Source organism: Carassius auratus, chromosome 22, assembly GCF_003368295.1.
Source record: "Carassius auratus strain Wakin chromosome 22, ASM336829v1, whole genome shotgun sequence".
NCBI lineage: Eukaryota > Metazoa > Chordata > Actinopteri > Cypriniformes > Cyprinidae > Carassius > Carassius auratus.
Window position 1 is genome coordinate 20,836,627 of NC_039264.1, and position 27,006 is coordinate 20,863,632.

Sequence of the window (27,006 nt, forward strand, 5' to 3'; positions counted from 1 at the left end):
AATACAACGACACACAAAGACGATGAGACGATAACACTCCAGGGAGACGGTGGTAGGTGAGAAATCCAGCCGGAAGTGGAGTGTAGGTCGGGAGTCCGGGTCTTGGTGGCGTGAGGCAGCAGGAGAGAGTGGCACAGGAACTGCGGGGAATAGAGCCGAAGGTAAGTGTCCGTGGCTGAGTGATCGTGCGGAGAGTGGATGAGGTTCTAGGGAAAAACACAGACATCCAAAGGCAAACTAACACTAAAGCCAGACGGGGGTAACACAACGACATGAAACAACGATCTCACAAACACAAGACGTGAGACAAGCCATTATATAGGAGATGAGTAATGAGTGGCAGCTGTTGCTGATACAATTAACTGAGATGCCCACAACTAATCAGTGCAGACGCAGAACACACAGAATTCACCACAAAGTGTAAACAACCCGAGATCACGGTTTACCAACCGTGACATATAGCCCTGCAATGGCCCTACTCTATTGCCCAGGTAAACATTTACTGCAGTTGTTTTTTATATTATATTAACATCCATCAGTGCTGCTATAAACCCTGTTTACTGCTGCATAGAGGCTTACTGTTGCATAACGTTTTGAGGTAAGTAAATGTGGAAATATATATATATATATATATATATATATATATATATATATATATATATATATATATATATATATATATATTTTTTTTTTTTTTTTTTTTTTTTTTTTTTTTTACAGTATATGAGGCTTGTCTCCAAATGAGATGTATACTCTTAGATTTAAAAAGATTCACACTTTACTGCAGTAAATAGGTTAATGGCAATTCATCTGTAAATGTGAATCCTAAAATGGATGGGATTATCTGTACATCATTCTCTAATTGTTCATTCATGATATGTAAAAATATATTTTAACTCCATCTATCCACCATCCATTCTTAACACTGTTTATCCTCCGTAAAGAAAAGTTTTATATTCCTCCTATCATATGTGCTCCATGCTTTGTGTACTCATAGTTGTATTAATATATCTGTCTATGTTTGTTAATATTAAAACTACATCCTTTACCAAATATGATTAATGAATCCCTTAAAATATCAGTCAATTGGCAGCAGAATTTTGTAGAGAAATATATTTGAGATATATTTTGAGATGCTTTGACAGTGTTTATATGTTCATCATCCTTGTATTGAGTGTCAACACAGTAATTCCACACCTTAGTGAAAGTAAAACATCAGCTGACATGCAAACTAAATGACACGTATCTATGTATTTGAGAACCAGTCTGATCAGAACAAAGTTCAGTCTTATTATCTACAAATAATACAGAATCACAACTAAATCAATTCAATGTTGATCACCCTTCAAAACAGCGTTTGTCATAGTTTCCTTTTTTATGAGAATCACATGCACATTATTATTACATTTACATTAACTGAACAATGAGCCAGTGACCTTACTGAATAAATATGAATGTAACACTTAATGTCCACTGATATAATTTAAGTATCCAATGGTTATCAGATTAGCTTTAGTATTTCATATCACCCCAAATGACATCTGACATCAATGTGATTTAATTTTCCAACTCCTGCTTTAAACCTCAATTACACCATATGAGTAGATCTGTAATAAAATAAATCAGAAAATAATAATAATAATAATAATAATAATAATAATAATAAAAATAACAACAACAATATCTTACATTACCTTGAGTTTTGATTTTGTCTTTCTTCTGTGCTTAAATCCTTTCAGAATAAAACAAACTTTAATTGAAAAGAACATATTTTGGTATGTGTACAATAATTTTAAACACATCAGGCTTAGGTTTAACATGTATGTTAATGCACATCAAATCATATTTTCCAGTTCTTAAACCTATGCGAGTTTAGTTTGGAGACTTGAATTATATTATTCAAATCTAACTCTTAAAAACTCTAACTTATGAAGTCTACACAGTCATAAAATTCAACTAAAGTAAGTTATAATGTGCATTCAGCCAGTTGTTAACCAAGGCTTATCAGCATCTTATAATCTTATTTTATAATCATCACAGTATGCAAAACAATCCTCACAAAATGGCAGCAGCTGCGTTTTAATGAAACTAGAGAGTGAGTTTGCTATACTAGTATGACATATACTAGTATTAATACCGCTATTAATACTGCTCTACTGGTATTACTATTTTATTAGCCAAACAAATGCATAGCTTCCACAAAGAAAAAAGTTTGCATCAAACATATAGCATAGACTGTCGTTACCAAGTGATCCTGTGTTATTAGTTTTTACTGGTTTCTATTGGGAAATAACATGTGGTGACTGACCAATAAGAATCAAGTATTCCACAGAGCCGTGTAATAATATGTTATAATACCAACAAAGTAATGGAAAATTAAATTAAGGGGGAAAAATGCTGCACAAAATGAGTAGATGGTCCCCTCATCTTTAACCTTTATCAGATTTGCATGATCCACATGATGAATTTACATTTGATCTCAGGAAATGCAAATTTAACTACTCTGTGCTCTTGTGTGCAGCGTCCTGAACTCTTCCCTAATGTGTTTTAGTCACCCAAATACTGCATATTTATGTCTAAGTAAATTATCTACACATCCTTAAAGCTAAATCAATTTATTTACTCATTTACTAGAGAAAATGGTCCAGAGTATGAACTGAAACATTTCCTAAAGGGTAAACTTCTCCATCAAAACCATCAATCATTAATATACTGGTGCTGGAAAATACTGTACATTCTATCTCATCACGAATTGTACAGATTATCATCTTTTTTTTTTTTTGTTTTTTTGTTTAACAAAGTTGTATGTTTTAAAACTACAGACATACATTGTTGAAGTTTTTGGGATATTTCTATTATATACATTTTTACTAAAACGTAAAGTCTTTCCGAAACCAACAACAACTACCAAAAATCCCATTGGGTATACTTCCTCTGAAATCCTTCCTCTTTCTCTTCCTCCTTTTTTTAAACAAACAAACATGTAGTAAAACAAACTAGTTTTAATTGGTGTACACATTTGAAATAGATTGTTTTAAGTGAATCAATGTTTGGACTCTAAATAAATGGCCCCTCATCGTTACAAACCTCTTTAATAGAATCTAAGGGCACCAGTTGGTACAGTACCTGAATAACATGAACACATGGAATTGGGCTTTCTCATTGGTCCAGAGTTTCCATATTTAGCCGAATATAAATACTGAATGCTTCAGTATATTTCAGAAACGGTATGATAAAAACAAGCATCACAAGCATTTTGTCATGTCATGAATAATGGTTAACCTGCCCATATCCCTGAGTTCCTCCTCCCAACAAGGCGTCATCAAATATTACCTTTTGTCCCACAGAGTCCCACAGCAACTAAACAATCTGTCAAGATCAAACCATGAGACAGGATCCGTGAGGCAGAATTTTATGGATTGAACCCATCTGTAAAAAAATATATATATTTATATATATATATATATATATATATATATATATATATATATATATATATAGTTATAGATAACTGCCTGTTGATTTCTGAAAAGCATTTGAAATGCTTTTTTATTTTATTTTTATTTAACAACTATTTTTTTAAATTGTCTTAAAAATTCTCTGTAGATTAGAATGAGTATTTTATTTGAAGTTCTGCAGTTTTGTGCCACTTTTTTCAGTGGCAATAATCTGAATTCAGGACATAACATTCTATTGAAGGCTCATGGACAACAGGAATAAATAACAAATAATTTATAGAAATGACTCTCTTGAGGATCAGGAGCCTGAATACAATGATTTACAAGAGGAGTTTACGAATCACATACTCAGGTAAGTCTGAGTACACTTATTTATTTAATTCACTGCTGTTCTTTCCATTATTGGATCAAATGTCACATCGGACACAAGGATATCGTGAAAGACGTGATTAAAGATTAACATTTACATTTATCATTTAGCAGACGCTTTTATCCAAAGCGATTTACAAATGAGAACAATAGAAGCAGTCAGGTCAACAAGCGAACAACAACAGTATACAAGTATCATGAAAATGAAAGATACAATGAAATCAGAAAATTCAGTAGAAGATCAAGAATCAGAGTACATAAAAACATATGTGAAAGTCAACTTCTGTTTCAGTAGTCTAGCGTATACAAATGTATAAAAATCTGATGTAATTCAACGGAGGCGTTGTTTGACTCTATGACGACTTCCGGCAAAAAAAGCACCCGGAAACATTTTGTTGTTGCAGTACGCGGAGACGTTGCCACAAGTTTTATTCGCAGCATATATATAGTTTATGTTGTGAGCTGGCACCATGATCAATAGGTATGTTTATGATATTTAAATAAAATTTTGCTTTGAGTCACTTCTCATGTTTCACATTCAAAACACTGTGACACGTGTATATTCGGCATTAGCATTAGCATTAGCTTGTATTGTCTTTGTGTCGCGGTGCATGTGCTGTTATGATTACTTGATTCTTACATTCAATGCATTCAATATATTTTATATTTTACCACTAGGGTAAATAGATAAAGATGCCCCCTTTGTTCTCAGTTAAGAACATCATTATTTAGGGTAAGATGTGATCAGATGTCCCCTGGGCCAAGATGATCTCCCTTTAATTTTTTCTCCTAACCACAGATTGCCCAAAATTTCATCTCAGCACTTTTCAGGCTTGGCTATTATTAATTTTGTCATTTTATCTGAATATAAACGTTTGTGAGATTTTCTCAGTCAAAACAGTTCTGAGGAATTATCTAATTTTGTGTTTCTGGAAATTAGTGATCTATCATGACACTGTACATGATACTGAATATCAATTGTTTGGTGTCTATATGTTAATAGGGGCTCTGTAGACAAATCATTGTTGTTAGATTTATGAAGAAAGAATTATAGTTTTTATTTTGAAGTAAAAAAACAAACAAAACAAAAACAATTAGGCCCTAATATAACCCACCAGAATGGGCCCCAAGTGACATATAGCTACTAGCTTTGAAAATTAGTGAGGTCCGGGGACTTTTTATAATAATTATTGAATTGTGCTATAATAACCCCTATAAATACAACTAATCATATACTTATATAACGTTACTCAATAACACTTGAAAAGAGACAGAAATGTAAATATTTTTGGAGGGATGCTCATTTTTAAATCATACCCTGTTTATTGAATCAGAGTTTGTCAATACTTATGAGGTGGATAATTTTATCAGTTTTTTTATTATTCATAAAAACATACATATTACCCACCAAACAGATGGTAAAGCATGTGTCATACATATTTTAACGTGATCGACTTGGGTTCGAATCCACCTTTTGGCTAATTTTTTAAAATTGAGTAAATAATCAAAAAGGGTAGGTGTAGGGAGGGCTTTATTGTCCTAAAAAGGTGGCATCCATTATATTAGACTCAATAAGTTATTATTGCATACTGTTTTATAATGTACTACAATACTGAGGTGCAGACAATTGCCACTATTTCCAGTAAGTAGTATAAATAGCAAAAAATCCTGCTATTTTAACATAGTATAAATATAATCTATAGATACTTGCACTTAGTGTAAATAGCCAGTGCCTTTTTTGATTACTGCCAGACTAATGTTGGTGATGCAATGTTGCCAGATATTGCTATTAAAATAAACAAACTATAAATAAATAAAATAAACCAAAATTATTAAAAAAAGAATTTGGCAATTAGATAAGAAAAAAGTTATCGCTGATCCTTAACCGCAACTTCCTACTTTATTAACTTTCTAAAGTGTCAAAATAAGTGGAAAAACAAGTCAGAAAATGCTTATAATAGCTGGGAGAAATCTCGAGCTCTCGCTCACAACTCTCTGAAGACTTGTTCACTTCGGAAGCATTCCGATCATTTTCATACCACGGATGCTAAACATTGAGAATAATACATGCAGACATTCATATGAGGAGTTTAGCAGCAAATGAGTCAATCAGAGATCAAATTTCATTTTAGATCATGAAAAATTTACGGTGACCTCATTGCTGGCTATGGCCATGGCTACTAGTGTTATTATTTTTATACAAATGTAATACTTCTAGTAATTAATGGGTTTATTATTCAGTATTAAGAGTACATTTCAGAAATTTTAGCTTTCATTAAAATCCATTGGCTTATTGATTGAAATCATTACATTTGCAGTCATAGTTTTGCTATCATGACATATATTCAATTAAAATGAGGGGTGCACGATATATATTGGTGATAATTAATGCACATCTAGTCTGTAAAGCCGGCTTTACTGACTAGATGCATGTCGGCTGATATATATCGTGCACCCCTTATTAAAATATGGGAAATGAAATATGTTAATACTGGTATGCATGTATTTAAGTCATATAATAATTAGGGCTTGTAGTTTAACATGTTAATTAGATTAATTAATTCTGAAAAATGATGCACTCAAATTATTAATGCATTTAACGCACTTGCCCCGCCCAGTGGCGGCTCCAGACAATTTTGATTGGGGGGGCGATGGGGGGGGTCCTGGTCTTTTCAAGGGGGGTCTCATGAAAACCAACAAAAAATACAGTGGACATGGCTAATAACTGCATATTACTGCTACTAAACAACAAAAACTCCTTTGCAATGTAAACAAATGACAGGCTACATTTGTTATTCATATCCTTCACACTGCACTTTCATGTCAGGTATATTATGCATTTTTATTGACAATGATATTTTTACATTTATTTCCAGATAGATATTATTGAGTTTACAGGCTAAAGTGGTCTTGCTGTTGTAAACACTGTTGCTATTGTAGAAAAAAAAATATTTGCATGACATTTAAAATATAATTATATTTTAATTCATTTCTGAATTGTTTTTATTTTTATAATGATAATTCAGAGAATGAGAAAATCTGAATAAGCCTTACCAGTGTTGTGATAATTATTTTTACGTGTTAAAAATAAATAAGTACTGTAATATAATAAAAGTTTATTCAAATAACATAAAAAAGACCAGACCCCTCGATGCCTGTGAAACTTTTCTCCCTCAAACAGCACGCTAGTGTTACTTCTACACTACAGGCTACACACAGCAATATAAACAACGTATCTGCATGTTCTCACATCATATCGTTCTTGTAAAATAATAATAAGTAAATAAACATCAAAATCTCTTTGCTGAGAATGATACACCACTTTCCAGCTTCCACAGTGTTGAAAATATCCTCTAGCAATTAAAAAATGCACTTGCGGCGTGAGGAATCTTCCCGGTTGGATGAGGTCGTTGTCAGGTGAAATGTCATCATGTTGGTCATTTTATTTACGGCTAAATTATTATTAATAAATTGTACTAATATTATGATTGGGCATGGGCAGGCATTCACAAAAGTTCATGTTATTACAAAAAAAATTTGAAGAAATTTTGCTTTGATAAAAGGGCACTTAAGGGGCAAAGAAGCAGGTGCTCAAGTGAACCGGTTCTTTCGGACAATTCGATCAAATAAACCAGTTGAAAAAAAAAAAAATGGTTCACCGTTTTTTTGCGGTCTTTTGCGCTCAATGTAATGCCGTCATTGGTGATGATTGCCCTTCATTCAAGCCTTTGGTTTACACGCGCTTATAACATTAGCACAGAATCAGTTCAGAATCAATCACCAAAAGAATCAGTTCGGTTCAGATGCGCTCTGTGTCAGTCTGCTTCACGCTGAATCACACATGCACAGTATCATCCGCTCCTCGGTTCTCGAATCGGACGTGTCCGACAGAAACAGTTCTCGGTTCAGTGAACGAATAAATGTTGAAACAATTATTATTTATTATTGTTCTGCGTAGTTTGAAGAGACACATTTTTGGTTCTTTATCCCGAATATATATATTTTTTAATCAGGAAGAGGGTGGGGGGTCAAATGGGGGGGTCAAGGCAGTTTTTGGCAGGGTCTTGAGACCCCCCAAGACCCCCCCTGGCGCCGCCGGTGCCCCCGCCCCAGAACTATGTGCATCATCTGCCATTTCATACAGTCGATTGATGATTAATATGAGGCATAGCAACAACTTACTGCATGATGGAGCCTAGCGAACATCCCTAAAATTCAAGATATGGGGTAAAATGCCCATTTTGGAAATTTTGTCTCATATTTACATCACATAGTTAAGAAATATCACATGAGTTGTAGACTAAGTGCAATATCACACGAGTGCAAATGTGATACTCATCTTAAACAACAGTTCATTAAGAAGTTAAAGGTCCCGTTTTTCGCGCTTTTCTGAAGCTTTGATTGTGTCAGTGTGCAATATAACGTGTTCATGTTTTGCGTGTGAAAAAACACAGTATTTTTCACACAATTCACCTATCTGTATACCGCTGTTTTCACTGTCATAAAAACGGGCTGATGACTTCCTTGTTCTATAAAGTCCCTCCTTCAGAAATTGGACTTGTTTTGAGAAGCAACTGGGCAGGAGCATGTGCTGGAGATGTACTTATAATCACAGAAGCGATTTTACTGACGAGATGAGCATGAAAATCGCGTTTAATTTTTTTTCACAGCCCTAACATCTAGTTAACAAAGCTAAACGGCGTTGCCCTTTGTGTAGTAAGTTACAGAAACTGTTAAACGCACCAACTTAAATAATAAAATACACTTACCGGTTGTGGTCCATAAACAACGCCTTCTCCAGACAAAGAGGGAACTGCTCCATCTTTCAGGAATAATCTTTGTGCGAATCCGGCATTAAACTGATTGAGATTGAGAAAGTTGTCCTCAGCAAGCTGTGCTGCACATAGTTTTACAAGTGGATTATAATTTTCGGGAAACGAGTTAAATGTAAATTGTAACCATTAATCTCCAAGTACAGCATCCCTGGGAAGCCCAAACAAAGATGATTGGACTCAGAGATGAAAAACACAGCGTTTAGACAACATGGCAACAAACACAAACTCAGCTCTTCCTCTTCTCCGTCGGAGCGCAACAAGACCACGCCCCGCTGTTTGTGTATTCATGTGGGCGGAGGTTAGTTAAAAAACTGTTTTAGTGACGTCATTACTGCAGGAACTAGAAGGATGAAGTCCAAATGGGTCGTTTTTTGTAGGCGAATTCTGTTAAATCAAATATCTTGCTTGGTATTGAACTTTGAGCTTTAGAATTTTACAGATATTATTTATACTCTAACAACAACATTACACACTAACTAGTTTAAAACATGGGATCACGACGAAGGGGACCTTTAATATTGTGATATTTTGTCAGTCTGATGGTGATGATCCGCTTCAAGTCGAACAAGCCTAATGATTCAATGAACCAGCCATAAAAACACTATTTACTTACTATTTCTACTCCTGAATGAATCAGCCATTTGAACGAATCAAATGAATGAATAAATGACTGGATGACTTAATCATTAAGACATTTACCACCAGCTACTGGCAGTTTTAGTTTCTTATTTAGAGTATCATTTCATTAAAGAAAAACATTTATATTTTCATAGTAATAATGATAAAATTAAGAAAATAAATTATTAAAGTTATAGTACACCCAACCAAAAATGACAATTCTGTCATCATTTACTCACATGGTAAAAAAGAGTATATGTAATTTATCCAAATTTAATGTGCGATTAATTAGATTAATTAATCACATCATGTAATTAATTAGATAAAACAATTAATCACTTACCAGACCTAATAATAATTTTACCTTTCAGCTTTGTCTGTCATTTGTTATATCTCTTTCTATTAAGTTTTATCCTTTAGGAGGAGAACTAACTCTCTCCTCTCTTAATATTTTACATTTGCTGCTATGACAACTAAATTAGCAAATGTTTCTATTTATTTTCTTTAATAACACATTGGCTGATACATAATCATCCTGCACATACAACATTTAGTATATTATTTAGGGATACAAATAGCAACACGTTAATTTAATAGTTAATTTTGTAATTAGTACATTAAAACATCTTGACAATTTAGTTAAACAGTGACAATTTACAACTGGAAAATGAAATCTAGTCAACCTGTTAACATGTTTATTTTATAAATATTCTTAATTAAAAGGCAGTTTGTAGCAACAGACATTTAATTCAGACTGAATCATTCCACTCAGCTGATTCTAACGCTATAATGAGTTATGAAGATGTGTTAAAATAGTAACTCTATAAATTATATTAATTATTAAAGTAAATATATACTTTAACTTACAGTCAAAATTCATGTATAATAATTGCCGGTTTTTGTGACAAAAAGTTCACAGCAAATGTGTGATCTTTGAATTAAATTAGTTATTTTCCCAAAGGAGTGTCACACACCACAGTGACAATTTAATAATTGTTACATGGAGTCAAAGGTGAGCGGATCCATTTGCAGCTTTTATTAATCACGGTGAGAAACAGACAAGATCAATCACCAGCATCAGGGATAACAGATAATTCAGTGACATAGATATATTCCAAGCAGAGGTCAGGGCAGGCAGCAATCAGTTTAAATAGAGTCGAAAAAACAGGAAAAAACACAAGGAAACCGCTCAGAAATGTCAGATTCACAATAACGCAAAACACAGTATAATAAGTCCAAACAAGGTAGGGGAGTGGCAATGGGGAACACCTGGTGGTGATTAGCCCTAAGCACAGGATTATGGGAAATGGAGTACAGACACCAAATTCAAGAGTCCTGAGTGGAGTGCCCTCTATTGGAGTTCATGGGGACTCCAGATTACAAACTTGACAATATTAATCTTAGATTAAAAAAATAAAATAAAATGAATAAATAAAAATACAAACAAAAAACAATTTTAAATTCATAACCCTAAAAGAAAAAAATCTATGTGGTCAAGATAAATATTAAAGATGAGGGGGCATCTTAATTATGTGTTTTGTGAGAATCAAACCCATTATCTACATTCGGCTCGTTTAAAATTCCAATTTGAGTTAAAAGACTAAGATTAAAAAATAAATAATAATAATAAATCCCTCAGCACTATTTTAAAACAATGTGTGTTACGTTTTATCAGCAGTGAATCACTTCCCATCATGCTTTTAGTTTGAGCAGCTGGTAAACTGCATACCTGCATCTTGCGAAATTACTGACACCACAGCAAGTCAGAGTTTTTCTGACAGTCATAATCACCAGTGATCAGTTCTGTTCATCTCAAACCAGTCTAATGTCAAGGTTATGATCTACTGTTTGAGATTAAGCTAAATGAACTGGTTCTGTTCTGTTTCTGCAGATGGTTCTTTATCTGTGCGTTTGCACTGCTGATAAATAAAGGTGAGTATCTGAACAAAATGTATTTGAAAGATACATTCATGCAAAAAACTGTTTACGATAATGTTTCTCTGTGATGTTAGTCTCTCTGCAGGTCACAGTAGAGGGTTTCATCAGTGGTTCTGTTGTCCTGCCGTGTTCTTCAACTGAACATGATCTTACACTTCAAGATACTGATGTCCATTGGAGAGACAAAGACAGCAAGATTGTGTTCGATATAGTTAAGGGTGAAGATTCAATAGCAGAACAAAACTCACAGTACAAGAACAGAGTTGAAACTTTCCCTGATGAGTATAAGAGAGGAAACTTCTCCATAATCCTCACCAATCTTCAACACACTGATGCAGGAGAGTTCAGTTGCTTCATCACTCCCTCAGATGAACAGAAGACTGTGGAGCTGATCATCACAGGTGTGTAAAAATACTATATATATATATATATATATATATATATATATATATATATATATATATATATATATATATATATATATATATTAAAACAATTCCAGTCTGAATGCTACTGTATATAAATTAAAGGCACATCTCTTGTTTTTATCACATTTTTTATTATTCTGAATTTGCAGGATCAACAGCAGAAAAAGGAAATAACTTATTTACTATCTGGATGACGATATTGACCTGTGTTTTTCTCTGTTACTTGCACCAACTGTTCTGTCTGTAACCTGTTTGATTTTTAAATGGAGAAAAGAGCTCAAGCTGCCTCAGAAGGAACAGTGGCAAACTTTGTTACATTTAGCTAAATTAGTACAGCTTTAATTGTTTCTGTACAGTGCACACTAATTCTAAGGCATGTATTACAAGTTTGAAACCTTTTTGTTCTGTTATACTCTTGCTGTTTTACAATAAATAGATAGAATACATACATACATATATATATATATATATATATATATATATATATATATATATATATATATATATATATATATATATATATATATATATATATATATATTCTTTTTAATTTTTTCTGGCAATACTGTCAATATGTTCCTGCCTTATCAATTCTGTACCACAGTAGTTTTTTCTTCATGTTGTGCTTTGACAGAAGTTTCATGGCAATGTAAAACTATGAAAAGAGGAAACCTTTTTATTCAGATGAGCTTAATGAAGCAATTAATAATCTTAAACTGTTTCCAGGACTGAATAGTTTTGTTCTTAAATCCACAGACTGTGGCATTGTCAGGCACATTTCTTATATTCAATTCAATTCAAGTTTATATATTGTCATTCTTTCACATCCAATTTCAGATGTTTTTCTTTCTTAGAAACATCCAGTGGTGGACGAAGTACACAAATCAAGTACTTGAGTAAAAGTACAGATACATATGGTAAAATATTACTCCAGTAAAAGTACAAGTACTCCTGTTTCAAATTTACTCAAGTGAAAGTACAAAAGTACTTGATTTTTTATGTACTTAAGTAAAAAAGTACTGAAAGATAGATGTTTGCAATTTTATATAGGCTAACGTTACTTAATTTAATTTTAGCACATATTTTTTTTTTATAATCCTACTGCTCAAAATACCTATAACGTACAATGTCATAACATGAAAGATAAAAAATGAGTAACAACATACATTTAAGATTAGAAAATAACAATAATAAACATCTCCCACTTGGTTAAAGGCTAGGTCTCGACAAGGTGAACTTGAACCCAACATGAAAATGTTTCCATGTTAATGCATAAAAGATGCTGCCAGTGATTCTAGAGCTTGAAAATTGATATTGCACAATTCTCACATTCAGAGGAGCAAAGAGTCTCGTGTTTCAATGAATGTGGATGTTCACAATAATAATAATAATAATAATAATAATAATAATAATAATAATAATAACTTATAAATTATGTGTGAAAAAGTAGTCTTGGTCTCTTTGGGGGCACAGTGAAGGTCTTCATGATCTCTAATGAGAACAGGCTTCAAAAGCAATATGTTCATATAATAGACAAACAGCATGCACAATGCTATAATACAAAAGGTTCAGCTTGTGCACACGGGGCATTTTTTGGATGAATTATATGTGGAATACTAACATTATTATAAGGTAAAAGAATAGATGTCTATATGAACGGCCAAAGGAACATGCTGAAAATACCAAATGATGTACAATTGATTTTCGTATTGCATTACAGAATAAGATCTATACTTTTACTGCACAACAGAATAAAATGTAGTCTTTGTTTGAAGTGTGCATGTAATATGGTGTATCAAACTTCCAAAGTCACGTGATTTCAGAAAACAAAGCTTAAGTCACATCACAACTGTTTCGGAAATGTCACTGGTTCACCGCCGGGTGCCGATGATGTCTCAGTAACCCATGAATCATGAGATCATTGAACTAGTGTCTAGTTTTTACCTGTTTTATACATCTGTATAAAGAATTGCCAGTTACACTTTTACTAGTGGTCTGGAAAAAGAAATATGGGCACAAAGATGAAAATAAGTCACAAGGCACAAAGATGAAAATATATTTTCATAATTTGTAACTCTTGTGTGTGTCCTCTGGGTTTCCAACTGAAGACTCATGAGGTGAACCTTTGAGCTATTTCAGAGAAATGGTTTATCATTGGTTTATCATCTACATTCTCTTCATTAGTCAAGATTCACTTGCACAATTCATGCCAAATTGACAAAAAGTCTAATAAAAATGTGTAAAAATAAAAAGTGTGCCTGGCAGTTTATGACAACTAGACTAACCATTTTGCATTTAATGACTTATACGATGAACTAAAGACTAAATGTTTTGAGGTGTAGGACTATCCACATAAAACGATATAATACATTTTGAGCGACATGACATTAGCAACTCATAATGTAGGAATCCGCAGATAAATTTGAATAATTGCATAAATGTACAAAAGCAATCGCAACTTGTTCAAAAGAATGAGAAACTGGTTTTCTGATGTGTATAAATGACTAGATGTGGAGGTTGTACAAGTAGTTTTGAGTATTTCATTTCTGATTTGAGAAATGCACCAAAGTAACTGAGAAAAACTATGTTCTAAAAATGTAAATAAATCACGTGAAAGAATGTCACTCCTTTCTTTGAAGAAAATATTTGTATGAAGTCACTGAAATAGTTCAAACTGAAAAGATGAAACGTGAGTATTTTCTGTATTGGTGTTTGATGCTTGTGTTTTTCCTCTCAGTGTGTTGAGTGACAAGTGTGTGTTCTCTCAGTGAGGGTTGTGTGTAGAGTTTGGCTGCACTGTTTAGCTCAGGTGACTGTTGCTAGTGCAGACTGTAGTTAGAGTTTTGCACATGTAGCTTCAGTTATGCTCACTGTCGAAAAAACTGTAATAAGACATTTGTATGACATGTGTAATTAAAAGGAAGAGTAGAAGTTAAAAGTGGTTCATGAAACAAAACAAGACCTGAAAATTAATAAGACATTATGCAGACACTTTTAATGACATTTTATTATTTGTTAATTGCATTCAATTGATTATCGTTTTAATCTATGTGTAATCTGTTTGCAAGAATGGACAGAGAACTGAAGTTGAGTTTATCTGTAGCCTGTATTTGTGTGTGTGTGTGTGTGTGTGTGTGTGTGTGTGTGTGTGTGTTGAATACAGATTAAATACAATGTATTTTGTCTCACTGTTGTGTGGCGCCCTCTATTGGATAAAAACATAGCCTTTATAAGGAAGAGGGTATCTGACTTAGTTACTAAACTTTTTAGATACTAAAAAAATCAAAAAGCCCCAGCTGCCTGTGCAGGAAAATCATAATCAAACATGCTTGATAAAACCTCAAACATGAACAAAACCAAAGACCCTCATGAATACCAAATTATACTATAAACTAAAACATTATACATGTGTAAAATGTGATAAGTTATCATTAGATTTTTTTATTATTATTATTATTATTGAAACCTTCATATCTTTCACACACCCTTGACCAGAAAATCAGCTCATGTTCATTTTCAGTGGCTTCTCTCATGCATTAACTTTGTGCTTTTAATACTGACTTTACCATGAGATTTGGTCAAGTTGCGTTTGAATTGTCACAGTGAAACATTTTCAGTAAAAATGTTATGCAACAGCCACAGGACGGTTTCTAATGTCCACTTTTAAGACCACTAACTCTTTCATTTCCCTTTAGCATTATTAACAATAGTGCTGTTAGGAACCTATAAGAATCACCTGATTCTTTAAATTAAAACTGTTTACTTAAGGCTTCAGACAATATTTTTTACATTTAAAACACTGGCATGGTATATTAGACTAAAACCATATTGCTTCATGTTTTTTTTTACTTGAAAAAGCCACTCACTACACTGTAATAAGTTTCAGTGACTTTACAAACTTTAACAATTGATTCAGTTAGTTTAAAAACAGTAATTCTGATATAATTATGTCACCAAACCAAACAGAATGACAGTAAGATTCTGTGTGACAAAATTCCCAGTAGTTATTTACCAGAGCAAATATTTATCATTGAATGACTCAGTCCGTTAGGTATATTGGTATATTTCCTTATCACATGTCTCTCACATAATTTTTTTTTTTTTTTTTTTTTTTGGTGGGTTATATGGGATTTAACTAATGTGCATAATCACACAAAATGGACATTTGGATAAACAAAATTGTCTGAACAAAATATCCAAGAACTTCACAAGGAATGGACTGATTAGCAACTAAGTTGGTTGGCAATGGGAAATTGCACTGCAACCAACAAAGTTGCTAACTTAGTTTGCAACTATGGTTTTGGGAAACGCACCCCTGTACCTTACTACTGTCTATTATTATATTCCTACACATAAAATTGTCAATTTATTTTAATATTATTATTAGTAGTAGTAGTAGTAGTAGTAGTAGTAGTGTTTTTTTTTTCTGCCACTGTCGTTCTGTTACACTATGGAATCTTCTGTCACGAAAACAAATTCCTTGTATGAGTAAACATACCTGAAAACAAAAGCTTTTATGATTCTGATTATGTTTATGACAAAACTCTGGGTGCTGAGGACACTCACACTCACACACACACACACACATGGGTTATGTCCTCATAAGTCACCCTCTCCTTGTAATACTTGTGTCATACCAGTGCTTTGAGTGGGCCGGTACGCACTGGTACTCAGTACTGCCACTTCCAAATATAGCTTTTGAGCTCATTTGGACATCTGTTTTAATAGAGGTTTTAATCTTTTGCCTGCGCTGCTGCTTTTCAGAGCGCCCTTCACAAAGCAAGCTCCTATATCATCCCACCGAGAGCAGAGACTGCATTCCCCATACACCCTTGGGTTTTACAAGTAAATATTGCACGCGCCGCTTTTGCCGCTGTCTGTACTCAACATGGACATAAAGGATGTGTGAAACGCGCATATTCGGATTGATTATAATTCAATTACAGTGAACACTTAACATGTTCTACTGGCTTCGGACTCTCAATATTTAAACAACACAGTCAGAATCAGATGTTTTACTGATCGACACCCCACCAGACCTAAGAGATATCGCTGCAGGTCAAACTTAGACGCAAGAAAATGAAGTAATGCAGTAGCTCTTTCAAGTAGGGTGACCAGACGTCCCGAAAAATTCGGGACAGTCCCGAAATCAAAACTGTTGTTCCAAATCCCGAATCAGGTCCTAATTGTCCCGAAAATTATACTAAAGCAAAATATTGAGTAGTTGTTGTCTGATAAACATTAAAAACTGTCTGCGGCGGTTGAATCGTCCTGCAACCAGCCTCAGCCGACTGCTCATTGGCTGCAGCATCTTTTTTTCTAAAAAAATACAAAAATACACAAAGACAATACGACCTTTTTGTCCCCTTTTTGTTTTAAAGCTTTATGAAGAGAGCGTAAGTTGCTGCAGCTGCGAGGAGGACAGTGATGCACGCGTACAGGAGTGATTGACAGTTCGCGGGAATGCGTACAAAAAATACGTTTAAGCTCATTAGCGTTAGTGTTACAGAAAGGTCTGATTTACGCACTGTTACAACAGTCATTGATTTTTTTTGGTTTGTTTGTATGTTTTTTTACAATGACATTTGAGTTCATGATTTTAATGTTGTTGTTTCTTGTGGCAGACTAAAGAGTAATGACAGACGGTTGATCTTTAAATAAAAATGTGTTTAGTTAAGGTTCGAAATTCATTATATTTTATTATAGGCTACGAAGTCTAATATCATAAAGCCTTGTTCACACCAAGAACAATAACTATAAAGATAAAGATATTAGCGTCCACACCAGCGAACGATATCGTCTGTTTATTCTGAGCTCGTTATAGCAGGATTGATTCTGATTGGATGTCAATGTTTGTATCGTCCATCAGCTGGAAAAAAATCATTCTGAAAATGATTCCAACGATACCGTTTCTCTCGTTATAGTTGTAGTGTGGACTCTGCTATTCCTTAATATTGAGAACGATTTTTAGAACTATATCTTTATCGTTATCTTTATAGTTATCGTGCTTGGTGTGAACAGGCCTTAAGCCCCCATCCCGTCACCCAAGACCGCAGACACCCCCTTACATATATATATATATATATATATATATATATATAGGATATAATAGAGTACCGGCACCTCTTTTGGGCCACTTAAAGCACTGTATCAAACCCATGTCATTATACAGAGTTGTGTCCTGATATGTCACAAAAACAAGAGCACACACACACACACACATTTGTTTTTTTGAAAAGTGGGGACATCCCATAGGCGTAATGGTTTTTTATTCTGTAGAATCTGTATTTTCTATCGCCCTTCACCAACCCTACCCCTAAACCTAACCCTCACAGGAATATTTGTGCATTTTTACTTTCTCAAAAAAACTCATTCTGTATGATTTATAAGCGTTTTGAAAAATGGGGACATGGGTTATGTCCTCATAAGTCACCCTCTCCTTGTAATACCTGTCATACCCATGTCATTATACAGAGTTGTGTCCTGATATGTCACAAAAACAAGAGCACACACACACACACACATTTGCAAGCACAAACACATACATATAATATCAGTCTACAAGCATACTATCCATTATATCAAACCACATAAAACACTGTACAACTATAATAATACAAAAGGCTCCAGTTTTCTCAAAAGGCTCATATATCCAGAATCAATAATATGTTAAACAAAAAAAATCATTACAAAACTAAATGTTTGCGACTTTGATTGTGCAGTGATCTCTTGTATGATTGTTCTCCTAGGTTTATCTGCATTCTTCTTGTTGATGAAAAAGAAAACTGCCATGACAGTGTGATAGCAGCCCACTCACTTGCTCTTCTGGTCTGATAACAGTTCTCTAGACTCTAGTCTCTCCTCTCATCAGTTTGAGAATGTTACAGTCTCTGTACAGCACTTGTACAGTTTGTCTGAATACAAATGAGAGAGGGGAATTGTGAGACAGATCTTGCTGAATTGAGCCCAGACATGAGAGAAAAAAAGAAAAAACTCAATGCAGGTGATTTCTTGTTGTCAACCGGTTGTTTTCATTGTGGAACTTTGAAAGACAAATTCATTATTGACCCTTTTGTTTTTTAGGTCCCTCTCTTTCTGTTTACACCGAGAGAACAATGGTTGTATGTCTGTGTGTGTAACATTATTAATATACAGTACAGACCAAAAGTTTGGACACACCTTCTCATTCAAAGAGTTTTCTTTATTTTCATGACTATGAAGGCATCAAAACTATGAATTAACACATGTGGAATTATATATGGAATTATATACATAACAAAAAAGTGTGAAAATATGTCATATTGTAGGTTCTTCAAAGTAGCCACCTTCTGCTTTGATTACTGCTTTGCACACTCTTGGCATTCTCTTGATGAGCTTCAAGAGGTAGTCACCTGAAATGGTCTTCCAACAGTCTTGAAGGAGTTCCCCGAGAGATGCTTAGCACTTGTTGGCCCTTTTACCTTCTGTCTGCGGTCCAGCTCACCCCTAAACCATCTTGATTGGGTTCAGGTCCGGTGACTGTGGAGGCCAGGTCATCTGGCGCAGCACCCCATCACTCTCCTTCTTGGTCAAATAGCCCTTGATGCCTTCAGTGTGACTCTACAATTTACATAGTCATGAAAATAAAGAAAACTCTTTGAATGAGAAGGTGTGTCCAAACTTTTGGTCTGTACTGTATATGTATTTAATTGTCAGAGGGAGTTCAGGTGCATTTATTCTTAACAGAAGTTGCTGTCTTTTGTTTTTAGAAAACATGATCTGCCCACTCAGCTGCTCATCAGGTCTGGCAGCTAACTCTCCTCCAACACATTGACAATCCAGTTTTTTTAACAGCACTTTTTTAACAGGTCTGTCAGGATAACGAGAAGTGACAGAGACTATGAGTCAGACATTTCTTGATTGAGCCCAGATATGGAAAACAATTTGAAAGACTCATGAATTACCCTGTTTCAGTTCCCTCTCTTCAGTTTACATGGATAGAAACATGTTTGTATGGCTTTGATTGATTATTTATATATATATATATATATATATATATATATATATATATATATATATATAATTATCAAAGGGCATTCAGGCGCATTTATTCTTAACAGAATCTGCTGTCTTCTGTTTTGAACCACATGATCTGTGCACTTACCTGCTCATCAGGTCTGACAGCTTACTCTCCTCTCCTCAGATTGACAGAGTCAATCCAGTTTTTAACAGCTCTTGTTCAGTCTGTCAGGATGAAGGCAAGTGAGAGAAGACCTTTCTGGACTAAGCCCAGATATGGAGCAAAAAAAAATAGGTATCTATATCTATATTCTCTTCAGAGAGTAACTGTTTTTCAGTTTTTTAACTGCATCTGTTGGTGTTGTTAACATCAAACCAATTTTGAAAGACATTACATGGAAAATCCTGTTTTCAGTTCTCTCTTCTGGTTTCTTTGCAGCTCACGAGTGGAAATGTAACTGGAAGCTCCTCTGAGAAACAAACTGAAGTCAAGACAAGAAAAGACTCAGTGACAGCAGGAATAAGACATTATTCAGATAAATGATTCACTTGAGAATCCAGAATTTTCTCAAAGGAGTTTAAGAAAGGAAGAATCATCCTCATACTCATGTAAGTTATTGATTTAATGATCTCATTTCATTTGTTCCTTTTCATTTCACTAAAATGAAAACATGTAAGGATGTCTATAGCTGCCAGATGAAAATATTAATAACTAATGCAGCCAGAGATTGATTATGTTGGTCAGATGAGAGAAAATTTTCAAATTTGCCATAATTTCCTCAGCCGTTGTTTAGAAACTCCTACACAGCTAATTGAATTGACATTTTAAAACTTAATTAGCATTATAGTGTTATAAATGAACATAATTTGTTAAAAAGGAATATATATATATATATATATATATATATATATATATATATATATATATATATATATATATATATATATATATACTTTAAATCTATATTTTTAATGCTAATAACTGTGGAGACACTTAATGACAGTCTATAAAAAAAAAATAATACAAAAAAAAATCTGTGAAACTGGCACAATATTTTGTAGTCTTACTAAATAATATTATAAATAAAACATTTTGATGAACTGGAGTCCAGATACAGACATTGAAGTACGGCAGAGAGGTGTCTTGAATATACTGAAGTTCATTTGAGTTTCATTAACAAATATCTGCTGCACATTTCTGATCGTTCACGTGGTTGCAGTTGACGTCACTTACGTCTGATGTCATCCGTAGTGTGGCATATCGAAAGTGTGTACGACGCACTCTTTTGTTAGAATTTTTTTAATTTAATTTAAATTCGAGCCATATTAATACATTTAAATAAAACATATTATTATAATTCGGGCACCATGATGATCAGGTATGTTGGATGAATTCTGAATGAAATGTTATGCGTTCAAACACATGTACTGGGCCTATAGTTTGAGAACTCGTATCTGCAACTAGCCTGTCGTGTTTTGGTTTCAAAAATATCTTTAATAGATACATGTATCATTTATTCCTAATTAACAAGTTTATCGTCAGGCAAATAGCTGCAATTATTATTTTGTTTTTTAGAAAGAAGTAATAGCAATTTTGTTTCATCATCTTGAATCTCGATGCTTGTGTAGTTTTGTGCAATTTGATAGTCTTAAAATGCATTCAAGGTATTTAATGTTGTATCAGTAGAGTAAGTGTGATGATGCTCCTCTTATAAACATTAACTAAATTGTATATTTACAGATGACTTCAGCATACACACGATTCAATAGATTTAATATTTGTTAAATGAGTTGCAAAGTCTTTGGGATGTGTAAATACTCATTCAGCCATAAAATCTTAAGTATTTGCTTATTTAAATACAGATGGTGATTTAAACCATACATTAAGGGATCTAAAATATGGTCATTCAGAATAAGGCATTAATATGTGCTTTATAAGTACTAATACACAGCCAATATGTTCTTAATATGCATGCTAATAACCAAGTAATTAATAGTGAGAATTGAGTGTTACATTATATCATTACGCTATCTATCTATCTATCTATCTATCTATCTATCTATCTATCTATCTATCTATCTATCTATCTATCTATCTATCTATCTATCTATATATATATATATATATATATATATATATATATATATATATATATTTGCAGACTTGTCAAAGTAGCAATAAACTGTATTTATATTAAATGATTAAAACTGATTCAATTTGTCTATAAGTTATGATAAATAATGAAGATGTTTGAGATGTATACTATAGTGAATTTATATATATTCTATATTAATATATTCACACACAGCATCTCACATAAATGAGTACACCCCTCACATTTTGGTAAATATTTTATTATATCTTTTCATGTGACAACACTGAAGAAATTACACTTTGGTACAATTTATTTTATTTGCTGTCCCCTCAACATAACTCATCAAAAGAGACATTAATGTCTAAACTGCTGGCCACAGGAGTGAGTACACACCTAAGTGAAATGTCCAAATTCGGCCCAATCAGCCATTTTCTCTCCCCGGTGTCATGTGACTTGTTAGAGTTACAAGGTCTCAGGTGTGACTGGGGAGCAGGTGTGTTCATCTGCTGTTATTGCTCTCACTCTCTCATTCTGGTCATTGGAAGTTCAACATGGCGCCTCATGGCAAAGAACTCTCTGAGGATCTGAAAAAAAGAATTGTTGCTCTACATAAAGATGGCATTGGCTATAAGAAGATTGCCAAGTCCCTGAAACTGAGCTGCAGCACGGTGGACAAGACCATACAGTGGTTAAACAGGACAGGTTCCAATCAGAACAGGCCTCAACATGGTCGACCAAAGAAGTTTGTGCACGTGCTTCAGCATCATATCCAGAGGTTGTATTTGGGAAATAGACATATAAGTGCTGCCAGCATTGCTGCAGAGGTTGAAAGGGTGGGAGGTCAGCCTGTCAGACTGCTCAGACTGCATGCACACTGCATCAAATTGGTCTGCATGGCTGTCATCCCAGAGACATCTTAATATGATGCACAAGAAAGCCAGCAAACAGTTTGCTGAAGACAAGCAGACTAAAGACATGGATTACTGGAACCATGTCCTGTGGTCGATGAGACCAAGATAAACTTATTTGGTTCAGATGGTGTGTGGCGGCAAACAGGTGAGGGGTACAAAGCCTACACTCAATCACTGTGGTGGGAGTGTCATGGTCTGGGGTTGCATGAGTGCTGCCGGCACTGGAGCTACATGTAACATGTGACATACTGAAGCAGAGCATTGATCCTCTCCCTTCGGAGACAGTATTCCAACATGATACCGACCCCAAACACACCACAGAAGCTGAGGGTAAAGGTGATGGACTGGCTAAGCATGTCTCCATACCTAAACCCGATTGAGCATCTGTGGGGCATCCTCAAATGGAAGGTGGATGAGTGCAAGGTCTCTAACATCCACCAGCTCCGTGATGTCATCATGGGGGAGTGGAAGAGGACTCCAGTGGCAACCTCTGAAGCTCTGGTGAACTCCATGCCCATGAGGGCTGAGGTAGTGTGGGAAATAATAGTGGCTAGTGGCCACACAATATTGACACTTTGGGCCCAACTTGGACATTTCACAGGGGTGTACTCACTTTTGTGGCCAGCAGTTTATTTTGAGTTATTTTAAGGGGACAGCAAAATCACACTGTTATAAAAGCTGTACACTCACTACTTTACATTGTAGCAAAGTGTCATTTCAGATCTACCGATTTATTTTTCTGTTTCTGTAGATGCTGCTTCATCTGTGTACTTTCAGTGCTCATTACCAAAGGTGAGAACAACACAAACTACATTTAAGAGTTAAATCCATGCCATATTAACATATACTGTATTAATGGCAGACCTTTGTGTTTACAGTTAAAGTATGTGTTATTTCAGTCTCTCTGCAGGTCACAGTAAAGGGTTTTGTTGGTGGTTCTGTTCTCCTGCCGTGTTCTTCAACTGAACATGATCTTAAACTTCAAGACACTGCTGTGCACTGGAGACACAATGGCAGCATACATGTTTATGATATTACTAAAGGTGAAGATTCAATAGAAGATCAGGACCCACGATACAAGAACAGAGCCAAAACTTTCCCTGAAGAGTATGTGAGAGGAAACTTCTCCATCAGTCTCTCTGATCTCTCTCACGCTGATGCAGGAAAATACATCTGTCTCATCACTCCCTCATCTGAACAGGAGACTGTAGAGCTGATCATCAACGGTGTGTGAAAGTAACTGATAAATGTGTGATGATTTTAATTAATTGTAAAGAAAATTTGGTCACACTTTATTTTAGGGTCCAATTTACACTATTAACTAGCCATTAACTATAACTTCTGCCTCAATTAACTACTTATATGATGCTTACTTATAGTTTATAAGGTAGTTGTTAAGTTTAGGGAATTGTGTAGGATTATGGATGTCATGCATTATATGTACTTTATAAGCACTAATAAACAGCCAATATGTTAATAATAGACATGCTAATAATCAGCTAGTTATCAGTGTGAATTGGGCCCTATACTAAAGTGTTACCGAAAATTTTAGATCTGTAATTTAAGACAGATTTGTTTCATTTATCACAGTGCACTGATATTATTTTTCTTTACTGTTTTTATTGCAGAATCCAGAGCAGAAACAGAAAACACATTCACTTATCAAAGAAACCGAGGAGGAGACACAGTGGCATCACCATCATTGCTTTGTGTTTACATTGTAGTGGCTGTAGTGCTCAATGTTTTTTATGATTTAATCATAGCACCCATTATGCATCTGATCAAATCAAGTATACTTGGATTGCTTTGCAACTAATTGAATCAAAATGTCTGTATTGTGTCTGTCTAAAGCACTTCAATTCAATAAAATTATGCCTTTTTACATCAACTAGTTAATGTCTTGTTCATGTATGGTTTTGGTAGTTTAATGAATATCCATATTGTTGTTTCAATTAGATTTGTTTTAGATGACAGCACTAAGAAGCAAACCAGGTAACACTTTAGAATAAGGTTCCATTAGTTAATGTTAGTTAACTACTTTCGTTAACATGAACTAAGCAATTCTAAGCAAAATCCTTCTACAGCATTTATAAGTCTTAGTTCATGTTAATTTCAACATTTACTAATGCATTATGTAAATCAAAAGTTGTGCTTGTTAACATTAGTTAATGCACTGTGATGGCATGAACTAACAATGAATAACTGTATTTTCATTAACTAACATTAACGAAGGTGAATAAATACAGTAATAAATGTATTATTCATTGTTTGTTCATGTTAATTAATACATTAACTAACATTAACTAATGGAACCTTATTCTAAAGTGTTACCGCAAACCATTATCAAAAGTTCAATAATTTACAGAAAAAGAAGAAAAAAAAAGCACAGAAAACAGGCAAATAATTTTTTAAGGCTTTAACATGCACCAACAAAGTTTAATCTGCTTTCTTCACTTTAAGACTTTTATCCATTTTAGTGTTTATAACACAATGTACTGTATAAGCAACATTTAGCCAATTCTCTTGAAAAAACAGATCCCCAAACAACCCTTGTAGGACTTTAACTCACTTTCAATCTTAAAACTTCTTAAAAATTAAGACATTTTAACACCACCCTTTTTTGGGAATATATAAAGTAAACCTTGGTCTGGCACACACACTAACACACACACACACACACACACAAATAACTTCTAACGTAACCATGAATAAACATAAGATAAAACAAACAATTGTGAGTGTAACAATTTGAGTTGAAAATTCCTGTCATATGCGCATAAACTGATAACCAAGTTACGTAAATGTACCTCAGGTATATAACTGTAAAGACAGCAATGATAAGTCAAATTTTTATGATTTCTCCTTCAAATCAATGTAATGCAACCTTGTTGAATAAACATATTATCTTAAATCTTACTCTAGACTGCAAGGTGATGTATCACAATTTCCACAAAAAAAAAAAAAAAAAAAAAAATTCAACAGGGATAATAATCAGAAACGGCGATCAGCGAGAGCAGCCGCTTGCAGTCAGGGCGGAGTTGAAAACAGACATGTCAAGCCGGACATCTTCAGGGGGTGTTTGCATACTTTATCACAGATGAAGTGAATTAAATGCAATATTTGTAAAATACACAGACGTTTTAGAAACGTTTTAATGAGCAACAGAAATTTTACATACTTTTACATACTGCTTACTACAGCACAATATTTTTCAAGAATAAGTTCAACATAATCTCATATTTAAATACGAATACAGTGGGGTATGCTTTTATCAGTGTTGAATGATAAACGTGACTCAATACAACAGTGCAATTACAATAAAAAAAAAATGCTTTTACCATTATAAAAACACAGATTTGTTGCCATAATTGGAACTGAAAAGGTTCGACCAGAGCCCGTCTACGGAGAGCCTTCCCACTCCCTATTAAGTCCTATTGTACCTAATTTTGGTTGCAGTTCCACCAGAGTCCCACTGGGGGCAATCGACATGAGAGCAAAATGAATGGGAGTCTATGGGGCTAGACGGCTAAATTTGTCCCTTTCACCCAATTGCCATTGAGAAATCTCAGATCTGATTGTAGGTTTTGCAAGTTCAACATGGGTTATAGATTGAGAGTTGAATGAACGAGTATGTATGTCCTTTCGATTTCTTACAGGTTGAGTTGTTGTTGCCCATAACATGCTAGCATTCTGCTAATGAACCCTGATTGGTCAGTGAAGGACTGATTACGACCAGAGATACCGCTTGATGGCATCCGAATCAGAATTAGCGTGATCGGAATGTTAAGGCGGACTTTTTCGCCCAAGTTTTTCTTTTCAATGGAGCAACTTTTTTGGTTGCTGGCACTTTTATCTGCCCATTGTTGTGTATGTACTGTGAAATTTACACAGAAAATAAATTGAATTTGAGTACTTTTTGTGTTATTCTTGTGTTAAGAAATACCGGATACATGTGGTATAGTATTGCCACCTTAAACAAATATCACGCTCAATAGTGCTAAACATCAATAAAAATTGAAAAAGGAAAAAAATGGCTCGCAGGTGTGCAATGATAAATTGTTCTAATAGTTGGCAAGGGTTGTTCTATTTCTCATTTCCCAAGGATGAAAAAAGGTAACCCATGTGGACTGTGTTAATTGTCAAAGCCTACCTGAATTTAGGGTGGTTCACGTGGGAGGGAAAGTTGGCAAATGCCAAGTAGGCTAATGTCCAAAATCAGCCAAGTTGCGTGGGTTACCACACATCGTAACGATACGTGTTGTTGGGAGGGGGACTCCTCCCTTACTCGATTGCTTAAAGCACCACAGTGACTGAAGGATTACTGTGACATCATTGACATTTTAAAAGACTATTTA

The 27,006-nt window shown here is 34.3% G+C and overlaps 1 protein-coding gene across 2 annotated transcripts; it reads left to right on the top strand.

Annotated features, from left to right (window-relative positions):
- The first annotated feature begins 3,549 nt into the window (after window positions 1-3,549).
- On the top strand, window positions 3,550-11,973 carry LOC113039979 (CD276 antigen homolog). Of its 2 annotated transcripts, none has more exons than XR_003275113.1 (4): window positions 3,550-3,810; window positions 11,172-11,212; window positions 11,293-11,619; window positions 11,796-11,973. XR_003275113.1 is itself a non-coding variant. In XM_026198165.1 (4 exons), the coding sequence occupies exons 1-4, from the start codon at window positions 4,298-4,300 to the stop codon at window positions 11,891-11,893; spliced, it is 477 nt and encodes a 158-aa protein (XP_026053950.1). In that variant the 5' UTR covers window positions 3,962-4,297; the 3' UTR covers window positions 11,894-11,973. The 2 variants fall into 2 exon arrangements, 1 of the variants encoding a protein (XP_026053950.1); XM_026198165.1 differs by lacking the exon at window positions 3,550-3,810 and adding an exon at window positions 3,962-4,308.
- The last annotated feature ends 15,033 nt before the right edge of the window (window positions 11,974-27,006 follow it).

Excerpts from the sequence above, each read along its gene's own strand:
- LOC113039979 (XM_026198165.1), top strand. Across the intron at positions 11,213-11,292 it reads TGCACTGCTGATAAATAAAG|TCTCTCTGCAGGTCACAGTA; the intron begins GTGAGTATCTGA and ends CTGTGATGTTAG. Across the intron at positions 11,620-11,795 it reads TGTGGAGCTGATCATCACAG|GATCAACAGCAGAAAAAGGA; the intron begins GTGTGTAAAAAT and ends CTGAATTTGCAG.